Here is a 16054-nt window from a genome sequence, read left to right as displayed (position 1 = left end):
CTTTCTTTGATATTTAGTGACAGTTTTCTGAGAGGAACAGGATACTCGTTTTCTGGGCACGTGAAGCATTTTTCAAACAGGACTCTGTTGTCCCAGCCACGGGGGGTGGGTGGGGCTCCTCTCTCTCCTCTCTCCAGGTTCTAATTCCCACCTCCGCCCGTGGAATGACCCTGTCTGTCGTTTCTCCCTTCTCCCAGTTCCATGTCTGTGACAAGCTTGGAGGCCGAGCTGCAAGCCAGGATCCGAGAGACCCATCCTGAAATACGGCGCGTGTACTTTAACAAGGGATTATAAAGTAGGGAAAGAAACATCTTCAGAGGATCCTACCAACCACAAGTGTGGTGTAGCCAAGTTGGTAAGGAATATCCTGGTTCTGGTCGACAGGTGACAGATACCTTTTAACGATCCACATTAGCGTTTTAGAGTCAAGCTGCTACTTATAGCACAGCGCCTGGGGTGGCCTCCCCTTACATTTGAATCATGGTATAATTTACAGAAACACCCTTCCTGTAGCTTTCATAGTCACTTTTTTCAAAGACAATATCCCAACCCTCACCCAGAGTTTTCAAAAGCACCGCTAGGTATAGAGTAGATGTTCAGTATATTGACTGTCAGTCAATGAAAAGGAAATCTGTTTAAAATACTGAATTTTTATCCTACTCTTGTTTCAAATCAAGGAGAGCTCAGTAGTGAGTTGAGAAACCACAAAAGCTCTGAAGCTAAACTGTAAAAGAAAATGACTCGTAAATATTAAGGACAGTTTACTTTCCTGCCCAGTTCGGGCTGGAGGTGACCCGAAGTAGATGATGAGTTCTTTGCATTTGTAGGATAAAAGCTCCTTCATACACCTCCCGGAAGTCAGAGTGATAGACAATTGTGAAAGGTCCCTGCTGTCAACAGCTGTATGCTTTCGTATTGCTGGTGGATTTCTTCGGTTGAGTTTGAAATTTATTCTATTTTACATTCTTATGAAGATATCAATCTTACCTTGCACTTGTTGACTTTATATTCAATCATTTAAATCAACTAATCAAATAACGGAAATGCACAAATGTCAAATTTTGGAAGTATATTCGAAACCAACGCTGTATGACTGGGTTGAATCTGGCGTGTTTGATTTTTTTTTTTTTTTAGAAGCGAGAGAACAGTTCCCTCTGCCTACATGTCTTTTCTTGTCATCCTCGTAGATCTCTTTGGCGTTCAGAAAGATACGGAAATAATGTGTATGTGAATCAATGACTCAATGAATTTTACTTGAATGTTGTATATTACATTCCACTCTGTTTGAAAATAATGAACCCATGGACCACTGTTTACATCATCTGTAGTATCTTCACATATAATATATTTAATGTTAATAGATTATGTTTCAATTCTGTAGAGGTTCAAAGGCATACGTGAGGTGGTCATTTCACTGAGTATAGACCACTCGATTCGATCTGTAATTCAGAGACTTAAAAGTGGGAAAAAAATGTAGAAACTAGTTTGGGCAAATTTTTCCTGACACTGTGACCAGACTGAATTTCCTCATAAAGAAAAAATGGTGTGCCTCGTGTCTGTGTTTCTCTTTTCTCTGAAACGATGAATGGACCTGAAGGTTTTGGGCCACTCTGAGCCTTCCTTTGTGTACTGCCGGAATATTCTCATTTAGATTTCCTGTCTTAAGCCATTTGAAGCAAAAGAGCTTCCCCGTGACATTCTGGCCTTGGATGTCTTTTGTGGCCATAGATGCTTCTCTTTAAAAATGGGTAAAAGCAGGAAATTCAAGGCAGAGCTCCACGAGGTGCTTAAAGGGCACTTTTAACAAGAAACTAAAGCCCTTGAGGCCTACCCCACTCGCCCCAGCTAATCTCAGAATGCTTACCCCCAGTCAGGTGGCAGCTCCATGTCCAAATCTTAACCTTTGTTGAAAAATTAATGAGTGCCTGGTTGGAAGATTGACAAACTGACCAAAATTTTAATACACACCAGGATGAGATGGCCAAAGGATCATTACAAAAGGGATAATGAGCCTGGAGATGTGTCTTTTTAAACATCATCTGTTGAAGCTTCTGACTCTTGATGCTTTTATAGAGAACTATGAATTGTATAGTTGAATCATGGTTTATAAAAAGGAACAAAATGAACCAAGATTGGCGATCTTTGCTGATCTCTTAGGAATACCTCTTCTGGAGAAAAGTTCACATGAAGTGCAATATGCTTGTAAAGGTAAATAGTTATTAATATTTCTAGCAACATGATATAAAGAATTATGACTGTAAGTATTAAACGACTGGCAGCTTTTTTTCAGTATTAGCACAGTGTCTGGCCAGTGTTGGAGTCGATGTATTATTTCAGTTCAACTGGATGAAATGTTAAATAAACTCAGAATGAAAAAAAATTCTCTCTTTTATTTGTATGTAAAGGATGATGCAGTTTTGATGTTATACTCAATGGTACCTTTCATTCTAACTTAATATCTGGGTACCATCAGTAACTCCTGATGAAGAGATATTTTTGTATTATGCCTTTAGCAGGAAATATATTTCTAGTCCTGGCTACCAGTTTTCCACCTTCTTGAACACCATAGAGGCTCCCACCCCCACCCCCTGGCAGCCCCACACAGCGTAATTCCAGGTACGTTCATTATGACACAGGGGGAATGAGATTCTGCCTTAGACCCTGATGACTGACACCCTTACACATGTGGTCAGGTCAATTTGCTTTTATATTGTTTGTCAGATTCTGATGTGGAACTAGCGTTTACCATAGTTCACAGAGAAAATCTAAATTTAGCCCAGGATTGGGGAGTGCCTTATTAAGAGACGTAAAAAAGAACTGAGCATTTTACCCACCGTGGTCACGTCTCTGCTCTGTGTTGCTACAGGACCTCTGTTTATCACTTAAATTATTGAAATATATTCAAGAGCTTGGGCCTAGGAGTCAGAGCCAGTACAATCTTGGTTGTACCCACTTTTAAAATAAACATATCTGGGCTGGTGACATTCTCTGTGACCTTCAGTTTTATTAGTTTAGATCGTTTGGAGAGAATAATTGAATCTACCTCATAGAGTCGTTGTAAACAAGATAATTCCAGCACAGCGGTTGACGTAGTGCCTGGCACAGAGTAACCATTCAGTGGATGATTGCCAATTGTCTACAGATGCTGGACGTGCATTCAAAATGCCAGTATATCAATCTACTGGTAAGATTTCAGAATCTTGGCGACTTCCCCAGAGATAACCCACAACTTCACTAAAAGTAGCAGATTAAAGTGGCCACGGGGAGACACTTGAATCCATCCTTTTAAAACATCCAACAGTTAAGGTTTTGCCTAAATGAGACAGAGGTAGGAAAGTCTCTGCTCACAGATGAGAAGGCTGGGGCTTCAAGTAGTACAAGTTCAAGGCTGCTCCTGGTCGCTTGAAAACTATAGTGGCAGCCAAGGTCTGACACCTGAATCTACAGCCCTGTCCAAAAGTGTAAATGACTGGAACAGTCCAATAACATTCGTTTTTCAAATTGGTGTATTCTTGTGTATTCAGAATTTCACTAAAAGCCAAAGAAAGATCAGGTTACATCTGTTAGTGATGTTAGAAAGTATCAAACTCTAGATATTCAAAGTATGGTCCATAGCCCAGCAACATCCAATTTTGTTAGAAATGCAAGTTCTTGGGCCCCAGCCCAGACCTGCTGAGCCAGCATCTGCCAGATAACAGGAGCCCTGAGATCCCCGTATGCATCGCAGCTGGAGAAGTTCTGGCTGTGCCACATCTCCGACGCTCCCAGGGACCCGAGCTTCACTGGGTCAGTTTCAGATCAACTTCTAATACTCTGTGAATTTGCGTATTTACCCCTCACCAGATTCCAAGGAGGCTTCCAGCTTCAATGTTGACATTCTTAGGGACATAGGGTCAACAAGCTTACGAGGGCAGGGATTTCCGTTTTGTCCACGGCCGTAGCTCCATCACCTAGAACAACTGGCACCAGCGAAGGGTCCCCATATGGTCATCGGGTTCATCCTGGGCTCTTTCTGGGAATCTGAAGAAGGGTCTTCACATTTCCGATTTCCAGTTGTGGAAAGGAAGCCACTTGGCGTCACGGAGAGGTCATCACCAAGATGTGGAAAGAACAGGGAATCTGAGGGTTTCTGGGACCAGAGCTGGCCATGAATGTTATCCTTGGGAACCGAGAGGCAAAATGAGCATCCAATTGTACCCATTGTTCTGGAGCCAGCCCAACCGTCACGGAGGACACCACTGCCCCTGTAGCTTTTGGAGACGAAGGAGCACTTGGGACAATACACATAGGGGCTTGTTGAGCCCTCAAGGAGACCACGATATGCCCAGTTTTAAAGAGAAGGAATTTGAGGCTCAGAGATGTGGGCTGATTTGTCTGTCATGCGGTGGCCCAACTGCTATCTCAGTCCAGACCTGTCAGACTCCAGTGTCTTCCGCTGTACTTCACAGCTTCTCCATCAATAGGAATAATTAGAACTAGCTTCGGTACAGCATTTTACAATCTTCAACGTGTTTTTATTTCTGCATACATTACTCCTTGTAATACCCCCAACATTTCCTCTGAGCATCATCTCCATTTAAAAAGTGGGGAAACAGTCTTGAAGAAGTGAAATCACTTACCACCAACCTAACTTGGGGGATTCAAAGGATTATAAAAGATGTATTCACGTTCCCACACACACACCCCCACAAACAAAAGGTTTATGGAACATACGGAATTCCAATAAGGACCCAACCAAGGTCACAGGCAGATCAGCAAGGTCATTTCCAGATAGGGTCCCCTATTAGAGTAATAGGAACAATGGTTTTCAAAGTGTGGTCCCCGGTCCAGCAGCATCAGCATCACTGGGAACTAGAAATGCATGTTCTCAGGCCCTCTCGTAGTGAATCAAAAACTCGAAGGTGGGACCCGGCCAACTTCTAACAAGCCCTCTGAGTGACTCTGACACAGTCCATTCAAACTTGAGAACCACTGGGTGGTTGTTAGGATGAATGCTAGAGTCGTGTTCAGCTCCGTTCTATGAACTGAGGCAGGCTAATCTCTCTAAACCTGTTTCCTCATCTGTAAAATGATGTTAATGCCACTTCCGTCATTGGGTTATTGGGAGGATTCAATGAGAATTAATAAATGGACAGCACTTAGCCTGGCACAGGGTACACTCAACGCATTGTAGCTAAATTTATGCGATCCCCGGGGCCAGAAGTTTGACAACACTGTTGGTGATCCTACAGGGAAACAGGCACTCTCATGACTGCTGGTAGACATCCAAATTGCTGCAGTGTTCCTGCAAGACAGTTTGGGTGTATCTCTCAAAACTTATAAAAGCACGTACCCTCCTTAAAGCAATTTCACGTCTAAGAATTAATCCCACAGATGGATACACTCGGGTTCACAGGAGACCTGTCTACTCCTGGGAGGGAACCATATGAATGGAATGGTCGGGGGAAGTGAAGGAAGGGGGAGGTTGGAGAATATTTCCAGAAGATGGTGAGAAACTGCCAGGTAGGAAAAAAAAGTGTACACTATTGTGGGTAATCCCAAGTATAAGAACAAATTTTCACTTGGGAAAAAGAATTTTTTAATTTCTGAATTGGATTTTTGCAAGATAGAAGGATAAATAACAGTTGATTGTCACAAATATAAGCTAATTTGGGAAGAAAGGCTATCTCTGGATGGTGGGATTTTAAGTGATTTTAAAATTTTCTCCTTTATGCTTTTCTAGTTTTACAGATTTACTTCTGTTTCTGAACTCAGGACATATTAAATGCTACTTAAAAAAAAAACAACCCTGTAGGTTATAGTCCCAATTTTATAATAATATATGCACTGATATATATAAAAAGACATATTAGAGGAATATATACCACAATGGTTAACAGTTGGTATCTCTGGATTTACAGGTAATCTTTATTTTCTTTACAGCTTTCTGTTTCTCAGATTTTCTGGAATGTACCTGTATTGGTTCTAAAATCAGAAACACGTCAAGTTCAGGCCGCTGAGTGACCCCCAGCCTCTCAGCTCCCAAGCCCTGGGATTACCGAGCCAATCATTGACCCTCCCCTTGATTCCATCTCTCTCCTGGAAGTGATGGAAACAGTATCTACCTTATAGACAGGCCTGAACCTGTGGTTTTGGAGCTCCAGGCCCGGAGAGATCCGCAGCGCCGAGAGACGCCGCCAGGGAGCAGCATTGCCTACAACATCGCGCGGCTGGAGCCCACCGATCCCCAGAGCTGCCGGCAGGTGGCGCAAGGCAACAGACTGCGGCCCTCGAACGTGCATCTCTGGATTTCCAAGGCCAGGTCGGGAAGATGGTGCAGGAAGCCAGGAGGACATGATCTCTCCAGCTTCAGGAAGCTGGAAAGATGCCAACAATTAGGAATGGGGCTTATTGTACAGGGCACCTGACTCCCGGTAGGAGGGGGGCAGTGCGGAACACAGAACAATTGTAGACCAGACCCAGCCCCTGCCCTCGGGGCCATCAGTGCTGCGACACAGGCCAATCACACCTGAAGCTGGCTCAGGGAAAGGGAGCTGGGAATCAGGGATTTAAAGAGTGGCATCTCAACTGATACCGGGAAGAGGAGTAGAAATTTCTCACTGGGAGGAGAAAAGGGGCAAGAAGAAAACCAGGGCTTCTCCGTACCGGAATGGGCTTCCCTTTCCATGGAAAGATCTGGAAACCAGGGAGAGTGTGGCTGAATGGTGTGTGCAAAGGAGGGAACTTTGGGGAAGATGCCACCAGGATCTCAGGGTCGTGAGGGCCCTTCAGTGCCCAGGGAAGGAGTGCGGGCTTCATCCTGAAAGCAGGGACTCCTTCTGGAGGCTTTTGTCCCGGGGAGGAACAACAATCAGATCCTAACTCTGTCACTTGCTGTTTTTGTCATATGGGACCAGCCAGTTCCCCTCTCCGATCCTCAGTGTACTCATCTGTAAAATGGAGACAATAAAGCCTACATTACAGTCTTGCTGTGAAGCTTAAAATGGGTAAATGGAGAACCTGAAGTCGTGACTTTCCTTTTCCTTTTCCAAATGGAAAAGACAGACAAGCAGGCCATTTCCAGCATGTCACAGTGTCGGTTTGGCAAGTGTGACGTTTCCAGGGGCCAGGAAATCGATTCATCATGTGTGATTGCAATCAAGAACAAGTTCTTTCCTCGTATTCTCATTTATGATGAAAATGTATTTTAATCATGTGCAATCTCCAAGAAAGATGGTAGCAGGAGAGAACAAGGTTTTTAATAACGCAAAGCTAAAAACAGAGACGAAGATGACGATGCTATTGAAATTCCAAAGGATGCCACCTCCTGATACAAACCCTGAATAATAATTTCGGTCCAGAACTAGGAGTGGGGTTGCTGGGAACCCTGTTCCCCAGGGGAGCGGCCTCAGGTGCAGCCGGGTGGCTTACCCGCTGGACGGCTGACATAGGAAAGAAGCAGAAAGTTTTCTTCCAACAGCCTTCTCACTGGGCGGGGTGAGTCACATCGGCAAATCTAGTGAGGATGACCCGACGAGGAGGAAAAGGATACTGTCACCGAAAGAGAAGCTGGGACTGGATTCTACTTCTGCAGTGCACCTCCAGCTTCCCAGGGCTCCTTTGCAAGGCAAAATCTGGACAATGGGGAAACAAAAGAAAACAAAGCAAAGGGCTCCCAAGTAGAGGCTGACAATAAAAATAATGGAGAGAGGGAGAGAAGGCTGGACAGAAAAGCTGCCTGGACCAGGTGTAGACAGCACTCTCAAGTCTGGGAGTTGAGAGCCGGGAAGACAGGGTTTGGGGGAGGGGACACAAAGAGGCAGCAATGGGCAGCCCCCATCCTTGATGCTGGGCATTAAGAAGGCACCCCGTTTGGGTGTAGGGTAGGGTTTCTCCCCCCTTGGCTTCACTCCAGAATCACCTGAAGAGCCTTTCACAAGTCTCATTGCTCAGGTCCCATCCAAACCAATCACATCCCAATATTCGGAGGTGGCCTGGGAATCGGCATTTTAGGCTCCCCAGGGCTCAGGTTCTAAGTGCAGCCAGGGTTGAGAACTGTTGTTCTCGAGATCGAAGAGTACGTTAAAGTGATTCCACGGCTTTGGAGGTGCTGGGGAGCGGGGGCAGTGGTTAGTGCTCTGCCGTGGTGGGGACGGGACGTCCCGCAGTGAACCAGGAGTGTGGACACTAGGAGTGTGGACCTGTGTTATCATTTATTTGCACTCGACCACTGTCGAGCCTCCATTACAGACAGCGATGGCTAACAGGCACTGAGCAATTATTTTACCCTATCGCAGCCTCATTTACTCTCACAACACCCTGTCAAGTAACTGCGACTCTAGTTGCTCCCACTTCACACCTGAAACTGCAGCATTTCAGGGACTTGCCAGAGATAGCCAGCTCACACGTGGCAGAGGTAGGCAGAACGCCCTCGGCCTATGTGTCCTGCCCAGACCCTCCCCTTAGCCTGCCATCCATCGCGGGTGGGGGGGGCGGGGGGTAGTGTCGAGCCAGCCTCTGACCCCAGGGTAAGCACAACCAAGGCTCCATTCCCACAGGCCTGGGAGAAGAATTCTGGAACATCGCCAGAGGCAAACAACAGATGTGCCCAGGACCGCAGTGGCTTGTTAGTTCTGGACAATGTGGCTCTGGAAGGATTCCAGTGTGAGTGGAGTTTGCAATGTGAAAGATGAAGCTTCTGGTGCTCTCTTCTGGGCGCGCGGCTGCTTCCTGCCTCCTTTCCCATCCAGGCTCCGTCAGGCTCCACCTCACACTCCTCCTTCTTCAGCCTTCTTTTCTGCCTCAACCTCTCTGACCTAAGAAGCCCCACCAAAATAATACACGCTCATAAGAATAAACTAAGATGACGCAGAAGTGTATAAAGAGATGGCTTCCTTCTCCTTTCCTAATCTCAACCCCAAGGCTACCTTCTCCGGGGGTAACGGCTGTGGACTTTGATCTCCGTTCATCTGGCCACTGCATATGTATGCGCTCACCTGTAAGTGTATTTGGTTTGACTTTATACAAATGAAATATACATATTCTACTACAATCTCACTTTTCCCCATCAAATGTTTTATTTTTTAGGTAATATTTATAGATCTTCCTCATTCTTGTTAAGAGCTTCATAGAATTCTGAAACGTGAATTCCTATAATTCATTCCTCTATTGACGGGCATTTCTGTTATTTCCACAATTTTGCTACTACAAAAAAATTTCTGTTGTGAATATCCTTGTGCAAAGCTTTATATTCTTACGCTGTTGTTTCTTTAAGAGAGGTTCCTAGAAGGGAGATTAGTTAGGTCCTAGGATGTGAGCATTTAAAATTTTGTTGATGATGATGAAAGCTAACTGTATTTAGCCTTTATTTTGATGTGCCAGGTCTGATAAGCGCAATTTATTCACTATCCCATTTGAGCCTCTCATCAACTCTATAAGATAAATTCTCTTATTAGCCTCACTTTTCACACAATAAATTGAGGCCTAGAGAGGTTGAAACCCTTGCCCCAAACCACCCAAGGAGTAAATGGACTGTCCTCCAAAAAGGTATTTCACTCTAGCAACAGGGCCCACACCCTCCCCAGGATAGGATATAGTTGTCTTTGTAAGAACTAAATATCTAAAGGTCACTTTTTAAAAATTTACTTCTCATCCCTTGGGGTAGATCTTTTGAACCTCCACTGTTACCATTCTCTTTTGGACCACTGTCTCCCCTACTTGGACCAGAGCCTCCACTGGCTCCTGCTGCCAGGCTTCCCTCTTTTAGCCCATCCTCCACATTTGCCTGAGCAGGCACACCCTCCCCTGAAGCCATTTGACAAAGTCCTGGCTCCTCAGTCTGACATGTGAGAGCCTCCATGACTTCCTCCCTGCCAGACTATGCAAATGAATATCCTCTCTCTGGCCCTCCTGTCCTTTTCCCGTTGGCTTTTGCAAACCATGTCCATGTACTTTCACATCTCCAGGCCTGTGCACATGCCATTTCCTCTTCCTGGAAAGCTTTCCTATCTTTGATATGCCTGGTGAACTCCTACTCATCCTTCAAAGCCCAGTTAAAATGGCCCCTCTTGAGACCAGGGTAAAACCAACAAGAACACCAAAATATTAATATTGAAGTGAGACTGATATTTATTTCTGTTTTATACTTTTTTGTGCTTTCTAAATGTTTCGACATGAGTAACTATTTCATAACTAGAAAAAAATAAAATAACTTTAATCTTTGAGCATTTTTCAGTTGAAATGTCTTAGTCTGTGCTCTCTAAAGTAGTGCTTTAGGGCCCTGACCTAGATAATTCTAAATTACTCTCTGAGAGGAAGCTTGGCCTTGCCTCTTTGTTCATATTTGGGTCCAAGTAGGTGTCTTTTTCCTCTGAGAGAATTTCCAGGTGCCTGGCACATAGGTGACACTCAATAAATGGCTGCTAAATACATTAATTAATTAACTAACTAACAAAAAAGTCAAGCCCACACACACACCTTGGCTGACTTCTAAAGCACAAGCTTCTCATGCATTCAAAAGAAGATTCCTTCCTGGGTTCCTCTCCCCCAGACACAAGGACAGACATGACCTCAAGACATGACATGTGATTGCTTCTGGGTCCTTCTGGGTCTTCGGCTGCTAAGAGAGCAGACGTTACGTATTTGGCTCAGTGTTGGACCACTGTCTCATTCCCCAAAGCTGGGAGGCACAGTTTAAGAGCAGAGGGATTGGGACTTCCCTGGTGGCGCAGTGGTTAAGAATCTACCTGCCAATACAGGGGACACGGGTTCGAGCCCTGGTCTGGGAAGATCCCACATGCCACGGAGCAACTAAGCCCGTGCGCCACTACTGAGCCTGCACTCTAGTGCCCGTGAGCCACAACTACTGAGCCCACATGCCACAACTACTGAAGCCCACGCACCTAGAGCCCGTGATCCACAACAAGAGAAGCCACCACAGTGAGAAGCCCACACACTGCAACGAAGGGTAGCCTCTGCTCCCGCAACTAGGGAAAGCCTGCATGCAGCAATGAAGACCCAACTCAGCCAAAAAAAAATAAAGTAAAAAATAATAAAATAAATAAATTTATTTTAAAAAAAAAAAAAGAGCAGAGGGATGGAGGAGAGGGTCATGGGTACTCAGGTCTGGCTATTTCTGTCCAATGCAGATTCTTCTAAAAACAACCTTTGCTCTAGAACTTGATGCTGCCTTGGCTGAACTTCAGAGCTGCGCCACCGTCTGAAGCTTTCCCTGCCTCTTCCCCCTTTATCTTTCATGGGCGTTATGCCCATTAACCTCGTGGCTCTGCTAATTTTTACCGAGCCTTTAGCACACCTCAGGCACTGATGTTCTCCGTGCACTGCCATTTATTCCCCACAGGAATCCTCGGCTGTAGGAAATGATATCATCCCCCTTTTATAGATGAGGAAACCGAGGAGTGGAAAGATTATGTGGCTCCTCTCGGGGGCCAAAGCCAATGGGAGGAGGAGCCAGGCTTGGACTTGGAGATGGTGTCTGCATCCCTCCCAAAGGGAGGATGCCGAGCAGCTTTCCAGCATTCTCATTGCTCCGCCCTCTCACCTGGATGTTTTCCAGACTCTCATTAACTCCAGATTTTTTATTTTTTATTTATTTATTTTTTTGATGGTACGCAGGCCTCTCACTGATGTGGCCTCTCCCGTTGCGGAGCACAGGCTCCAGACGCGCAGGCTCAGCGGCCATGGCTCACGGGCCTAGCCGCTCCGCGGCATGTGGGATCTTCCCGGACCGGGGCACGAACCCGTGTCCCCTGCATCGGCAGGCGGACTCTCAACCACTGCGCCACCAGGGAAGCCCTTAACTCCAGATTTTTAAAAATACACTTCCCTTCTTGGAATTTGACCAATTAGGAAATGACGTTTACTGGTAATCTGGTCATAAATTCCTTAGCAAGAGCTGAAATGAAAGGCTTCTCCTTGGTAAAGTTGCATCAGAAGTCCCACCTTGGAGACGTGAGTCAGAATGTGGGAAGGAGAGCGCTCGGTGCACACAGAGTGGAGGAGGATCTGCCTCGGTCTCCCCATGGTTGGCAACCCTCAAAGGCCAAAGACCCAAACTCGGGAGATGCTGTAGGTTAGAGCAAGAACAGGGTTGGCTGACCCCTTGCATCAGAAATGCACCTCCAACCTACACTGTTGGTGGGAATGTAAATTGGTGCAGCCAATGTGGAAAACAGCATGGAGGGTTCTCAAACAACTAAAAATAGAACTACCGTATGACCCAGCAGTTCCACTCCTGGGCATATATCCAGAATAAACAAAAACTCTAATTCAAAAAGATACATGCACCACACTGTTCATAGCAGCATTATTTACAATTGCCAAGATATGGAAGCAACCTAAGTGCCCATCAACAAGTGAATGGATAAGGAGGATGTGGTGTATACTACAATAGAATACTACTCAGCCATAAAAAAGAATGAAATTTTGCCATTTGCAGCAACATGGATGGACTTGGAGGGTATTGTGCAAGTGAAATAAATCAGGCAGAGAAAGACAAATACTGTAAGATCTCACTTATATGTGGAATCTAAAAAATACAACAAACTAGTGAATACAACAGAAAAGAAGCAGACTCACAAAAAAAGAAGGAAGGTGGGAAGGAAGGAAGGAGGGAGGGAGGGAGGGAAGGTAGGAAGGAAGGAGGGAAGGGAGGGAGGGAGGGAGGGAAGGAAGGGAGGGAGGGAGGAAGGAAGGGAGGGAGGAAAGGAAGGGAGGGAGGGAGGGAGGGAGGCAGGGAGGGAAGGAGGGAAGGGAGGGAAGGAGGGAAGGAGGGAAGGAAGGAAAGAAGGAAGGGAGGGAGGGAGGGAGGGAGGGAAGGAAGGAAAGAAATGTGCCTCAAAGAATGACACGGGTGGCTCCCAGTGTGGTAGCTGCCCCACCACAGACGTGATGCATTAGCTGCCCCTCTTGTTCCAGGAGGCCCACCTCCTTCCCAAGAGTCAAGCAGACAGAGAATGGCTGAGAGAACTTAACTCCTTTGTGCCTCTAGTAATATCATCAAAACACACTGATGGCCTCTTCCCAGGGCTCGACTGAGCTCTTCTATGGCTCAGAACCCCACTTTCGTCAATATCTCATGACCCAGATCTCTAGAGCCTAGATATTCTTCCCCCATCCCCTTGGAGGTGGTCTCTAAAGTCCCCACTGAAGGAGGCTCTTCACATCAAATCAATGGAATAGACATAGAACAGAATCAACCAGTGCAACCTTGGCTTCTGGCCCAGGATCTCTGTCCTGGAAAATTACTAAGTCACTGTGTGAACTTGCATAAATCACTTCCCAGGCAGGTCCCATGAGGACCTGCCTCATGGGGTTTTCAGGAGGATCACGTTCAATGATGCTTATGGAGGGCTAAGCACAGCCCCACACACAGCCAGCACTTAAGTGTTAGGCACTATCTTGATCCGCTAGGGCTGCTGTAACAAAAATACTATAGACTGGGTGGTTTATAAACAATGGAAATTTAGTTCTCACAGTTCTGGGGGCTGAGGAGTGGAAAGCAGGGTGCTGGCTTATTCAGCGTCTAGTGGGGACCAGCTTCCTTATTGAGGGCCATCTCCTCACTATAACCTCTCGGGGTGGAAGGGACGAGCTGGCTGTCCAGCGTCTCTTTTATAAGAGAACTTATCCCAATCAGGAGGGTTCTGCCCTCAAGGCCTAATCTCCTCCCAAAAGTCCCACCTCCTAATACCATCACCTTGGGGGTTAATTTCAAATATGAATTTGGGGGGTTGGGGGCACAAACGTTCAGACTACAGCAGTTACCATCTCATCTGGGGTTCATCAAAGAGTAGAATTTGGGCTCGTGGTTTTTTTTATGAGGTGATGCCAGGAAGCACGGTGGGGGGCCGGGAGGAGTGTGACAGAAGCCAAGCCAGTACTGGGTGTTGTTTTGAGCAGGTTCCTGCTGGGGGCACCTGGGACTCAGGCCCTTGTGCGAGCCTCTGAGAAACAGTGTGGAATCATGTCAGTATCATCCCCCCGGAGGACGGGAAGGAGGCTGGGACGTTTACCCCGACTCTCACCCCCATGACGTAGGGGTCTGCCCTGGGAGGCAGTGACCAGCCCCACTGCGCATCTGGACACAGCTGCATGAGGAGAGAAGCCCTTGGCAGAGAAGAGAGATGCAGAAGCTCGAGGAGGGAGGTGCTCAGCTTTCGGTTCAACCCCGGAGGGCCAGGGGCATGTACAGCGGGGTTTCAATCACTTCTGTTACAGTTACCATTATTATTACTAGTAACAACAGGTATGCATAGTAGGGTATTTTTTTCTTTCACTACCCACTTAAATATAACAGACTGCTATGACCAACTCAGTCTGATTTTCCTTGTCCTCTGTGATGCTTGGATTTCAATAAATACTTGAACAGCCTCCAGGGTCCATGCAAAGGAAAGAAGGGAAGCGACCAGTTACGGAGGGCTTCTGTGTGCCAGGGACCATGTAAGCACCCAATCCTCACACAACTTGTGCACTTGGGGATTCATAGCCCCATTTTGCAGGAAACAAAAATGAGGCCTGGAGAGGTTATGTATCTTGTCCCAGATCTCACAGCTTGTAAGAGATTCAAATATTCAAAGTAAGACCGGCATTGCAGACGTAGAGAATGGACTTGAGGACACGGGAGGGGGAAGGGGTAAGCTGGGACGAAGTGAGAGAGTGGCATGGACATATATACACTACCAAACATAAAATAGACAGCTAGTGGGAAGCAGCCGCATAGCACAGGGGGATCAGCTCGGTGCTTTGTGACCACTTACAGGGGTGGGATAGGGAGGGTGTGAGGGAGGGAGATGCAAGAGGGAAGAGATATGGGGATATATGTATATGTATAGCTGATTCACTTTGTTATACAGCAGAAACAAACACAACATTGTGAAGCAATTATACTCCAATAAAGATGTTTAAAAAAGAAAGACTCTGGCATCGATCATCCCAACCACTGCTCAGTTAAACCAAAAACGGCTCCATTCTATGAAGTGACCCAGAGATCTAGTGAGTGAGTAGGACAGAGCAAGGTACTCAAAGTCAGGTGCCTAGAGGGCTGAGTTACTGACCTTAAAAACACTTCCCAAGGGTCTCCTCCTGCAGGATTTCTCTTCTATTCTCAGGGAAGCCAGGAGATCATTTGCACATTGAGAAGAGAATGGTCCCGCATTCAGGTTGACTGGGTGTCCTTGGTAATAGCGCCCCTTTCCAAATCATCCTGGTTTGGACAATATATTGTCCCCCTCTACAAAATGCTAGTTACCAAAGAGCTTCCTGGGGATAATTTTATTTTATCTTCCCCACAACCTTGAGAGAGCAAAGAGAGACCCAGAGAGGAAAGATAATGTGCACCAGGCCACACAGCAAGCCCCTGGCATATCTGAGACTGTCACCCAGATGCCCAACCCCAAAGCCCATGTTCTTTCTGCTCCATCATCCTGCATTTTTCTTAGATTGGTATCCATTCATTTGTTCGTTTATTCTTTCATTCTTTCTTTGTTTTTCTTTGGAGCACATGATGCCAGTCCTCATGTTTGGCTCTGTTTCCAGAAGCTCAGGGTCCAGGACACAAAACCCAGGCTTGCACCCCTGCCCTAAAGCCCATGAGATTCTGTGCATTGCACATGGTGCCAACTCTGTGATTCTGCCTGTGGGTTTCCATCCTGGCTTTGGCGCTAACGAGCTGAGTGACTCCACCTGGGTAAGTCTTGGGCACCGCCCCCCATCTGCAAAATCAGATAATCCAAACCAGTGCCCACCTCATGCAGCTGTTGGGAGGAGGAAAGGAGGGACTGGATGGAGAGAGAGGGCTTGGCACTGTGCCTGGCACACAGGAAGTGCTCGGAAAAAAAAAATGTGAGCCATTATTTCCTCTATCGGGCAGGAAACACTACCCAGATCTCAACCTGGATGATGGAGTCTCTAGGAAACCAGAGAATTGGGGTTTTGTTTTTGTCTTTAGCCCATGGCCAGGAACAGTCATTCAAAATTTATCTTCCCCCAGGGAACATGGACAACGTTCCAAAGAAACAACTGGGACTATGGAGAGGAGAGTTATTTGGCTTCTGAG

At 46.2% G+C, this 16054-nt stretch overlaps 1 protein-coding gene across 2 annotated transcripts in view; it reads left to right on the top strand.

Moving 5' to 3' along the window:
* The window catches only part of SFXN1 (sideroflexin 1), a 47947-nt gene extending 45579 nt beyond the window's left edge, over nucleotides 1-2368 (top strand). For both annotated transcript variants that reach the window (XM_082836270.1, XM_082836272.1), the window contains one exon: nucleotides 198-2368. In XM_082836270.1, coding sequence (XP_082692396.1) covers nucleotides 198-294 — 97 coding nt within the window. In that variant the 3' untranslated portion in view covers nucleotides 295-2368. The remainder of the gene's footprint in view (nucleotides 1-197) is intronic.
* The last annotated feature ends 13686 nt before the right edge of the window (nucleotides 2369-16054 follow it).

The sequence above is a fragment of the Leucopleurus acutus genome (genome assembly GCF_964270905.1).
Source record: "Leucopleurus acutus genome assembly, chromosome: 3".
Taxonomy (NCBI): domain Eukaryota; kingdom Metazoa; phylum Chordata; class Mammalia; order Artiodactyla; family Delphinidae; genus Leucopleurus; species Leucopleurus acutus.
This window is presented reverse-complemented; position numbering and strand designations above follow the sequence as displayed.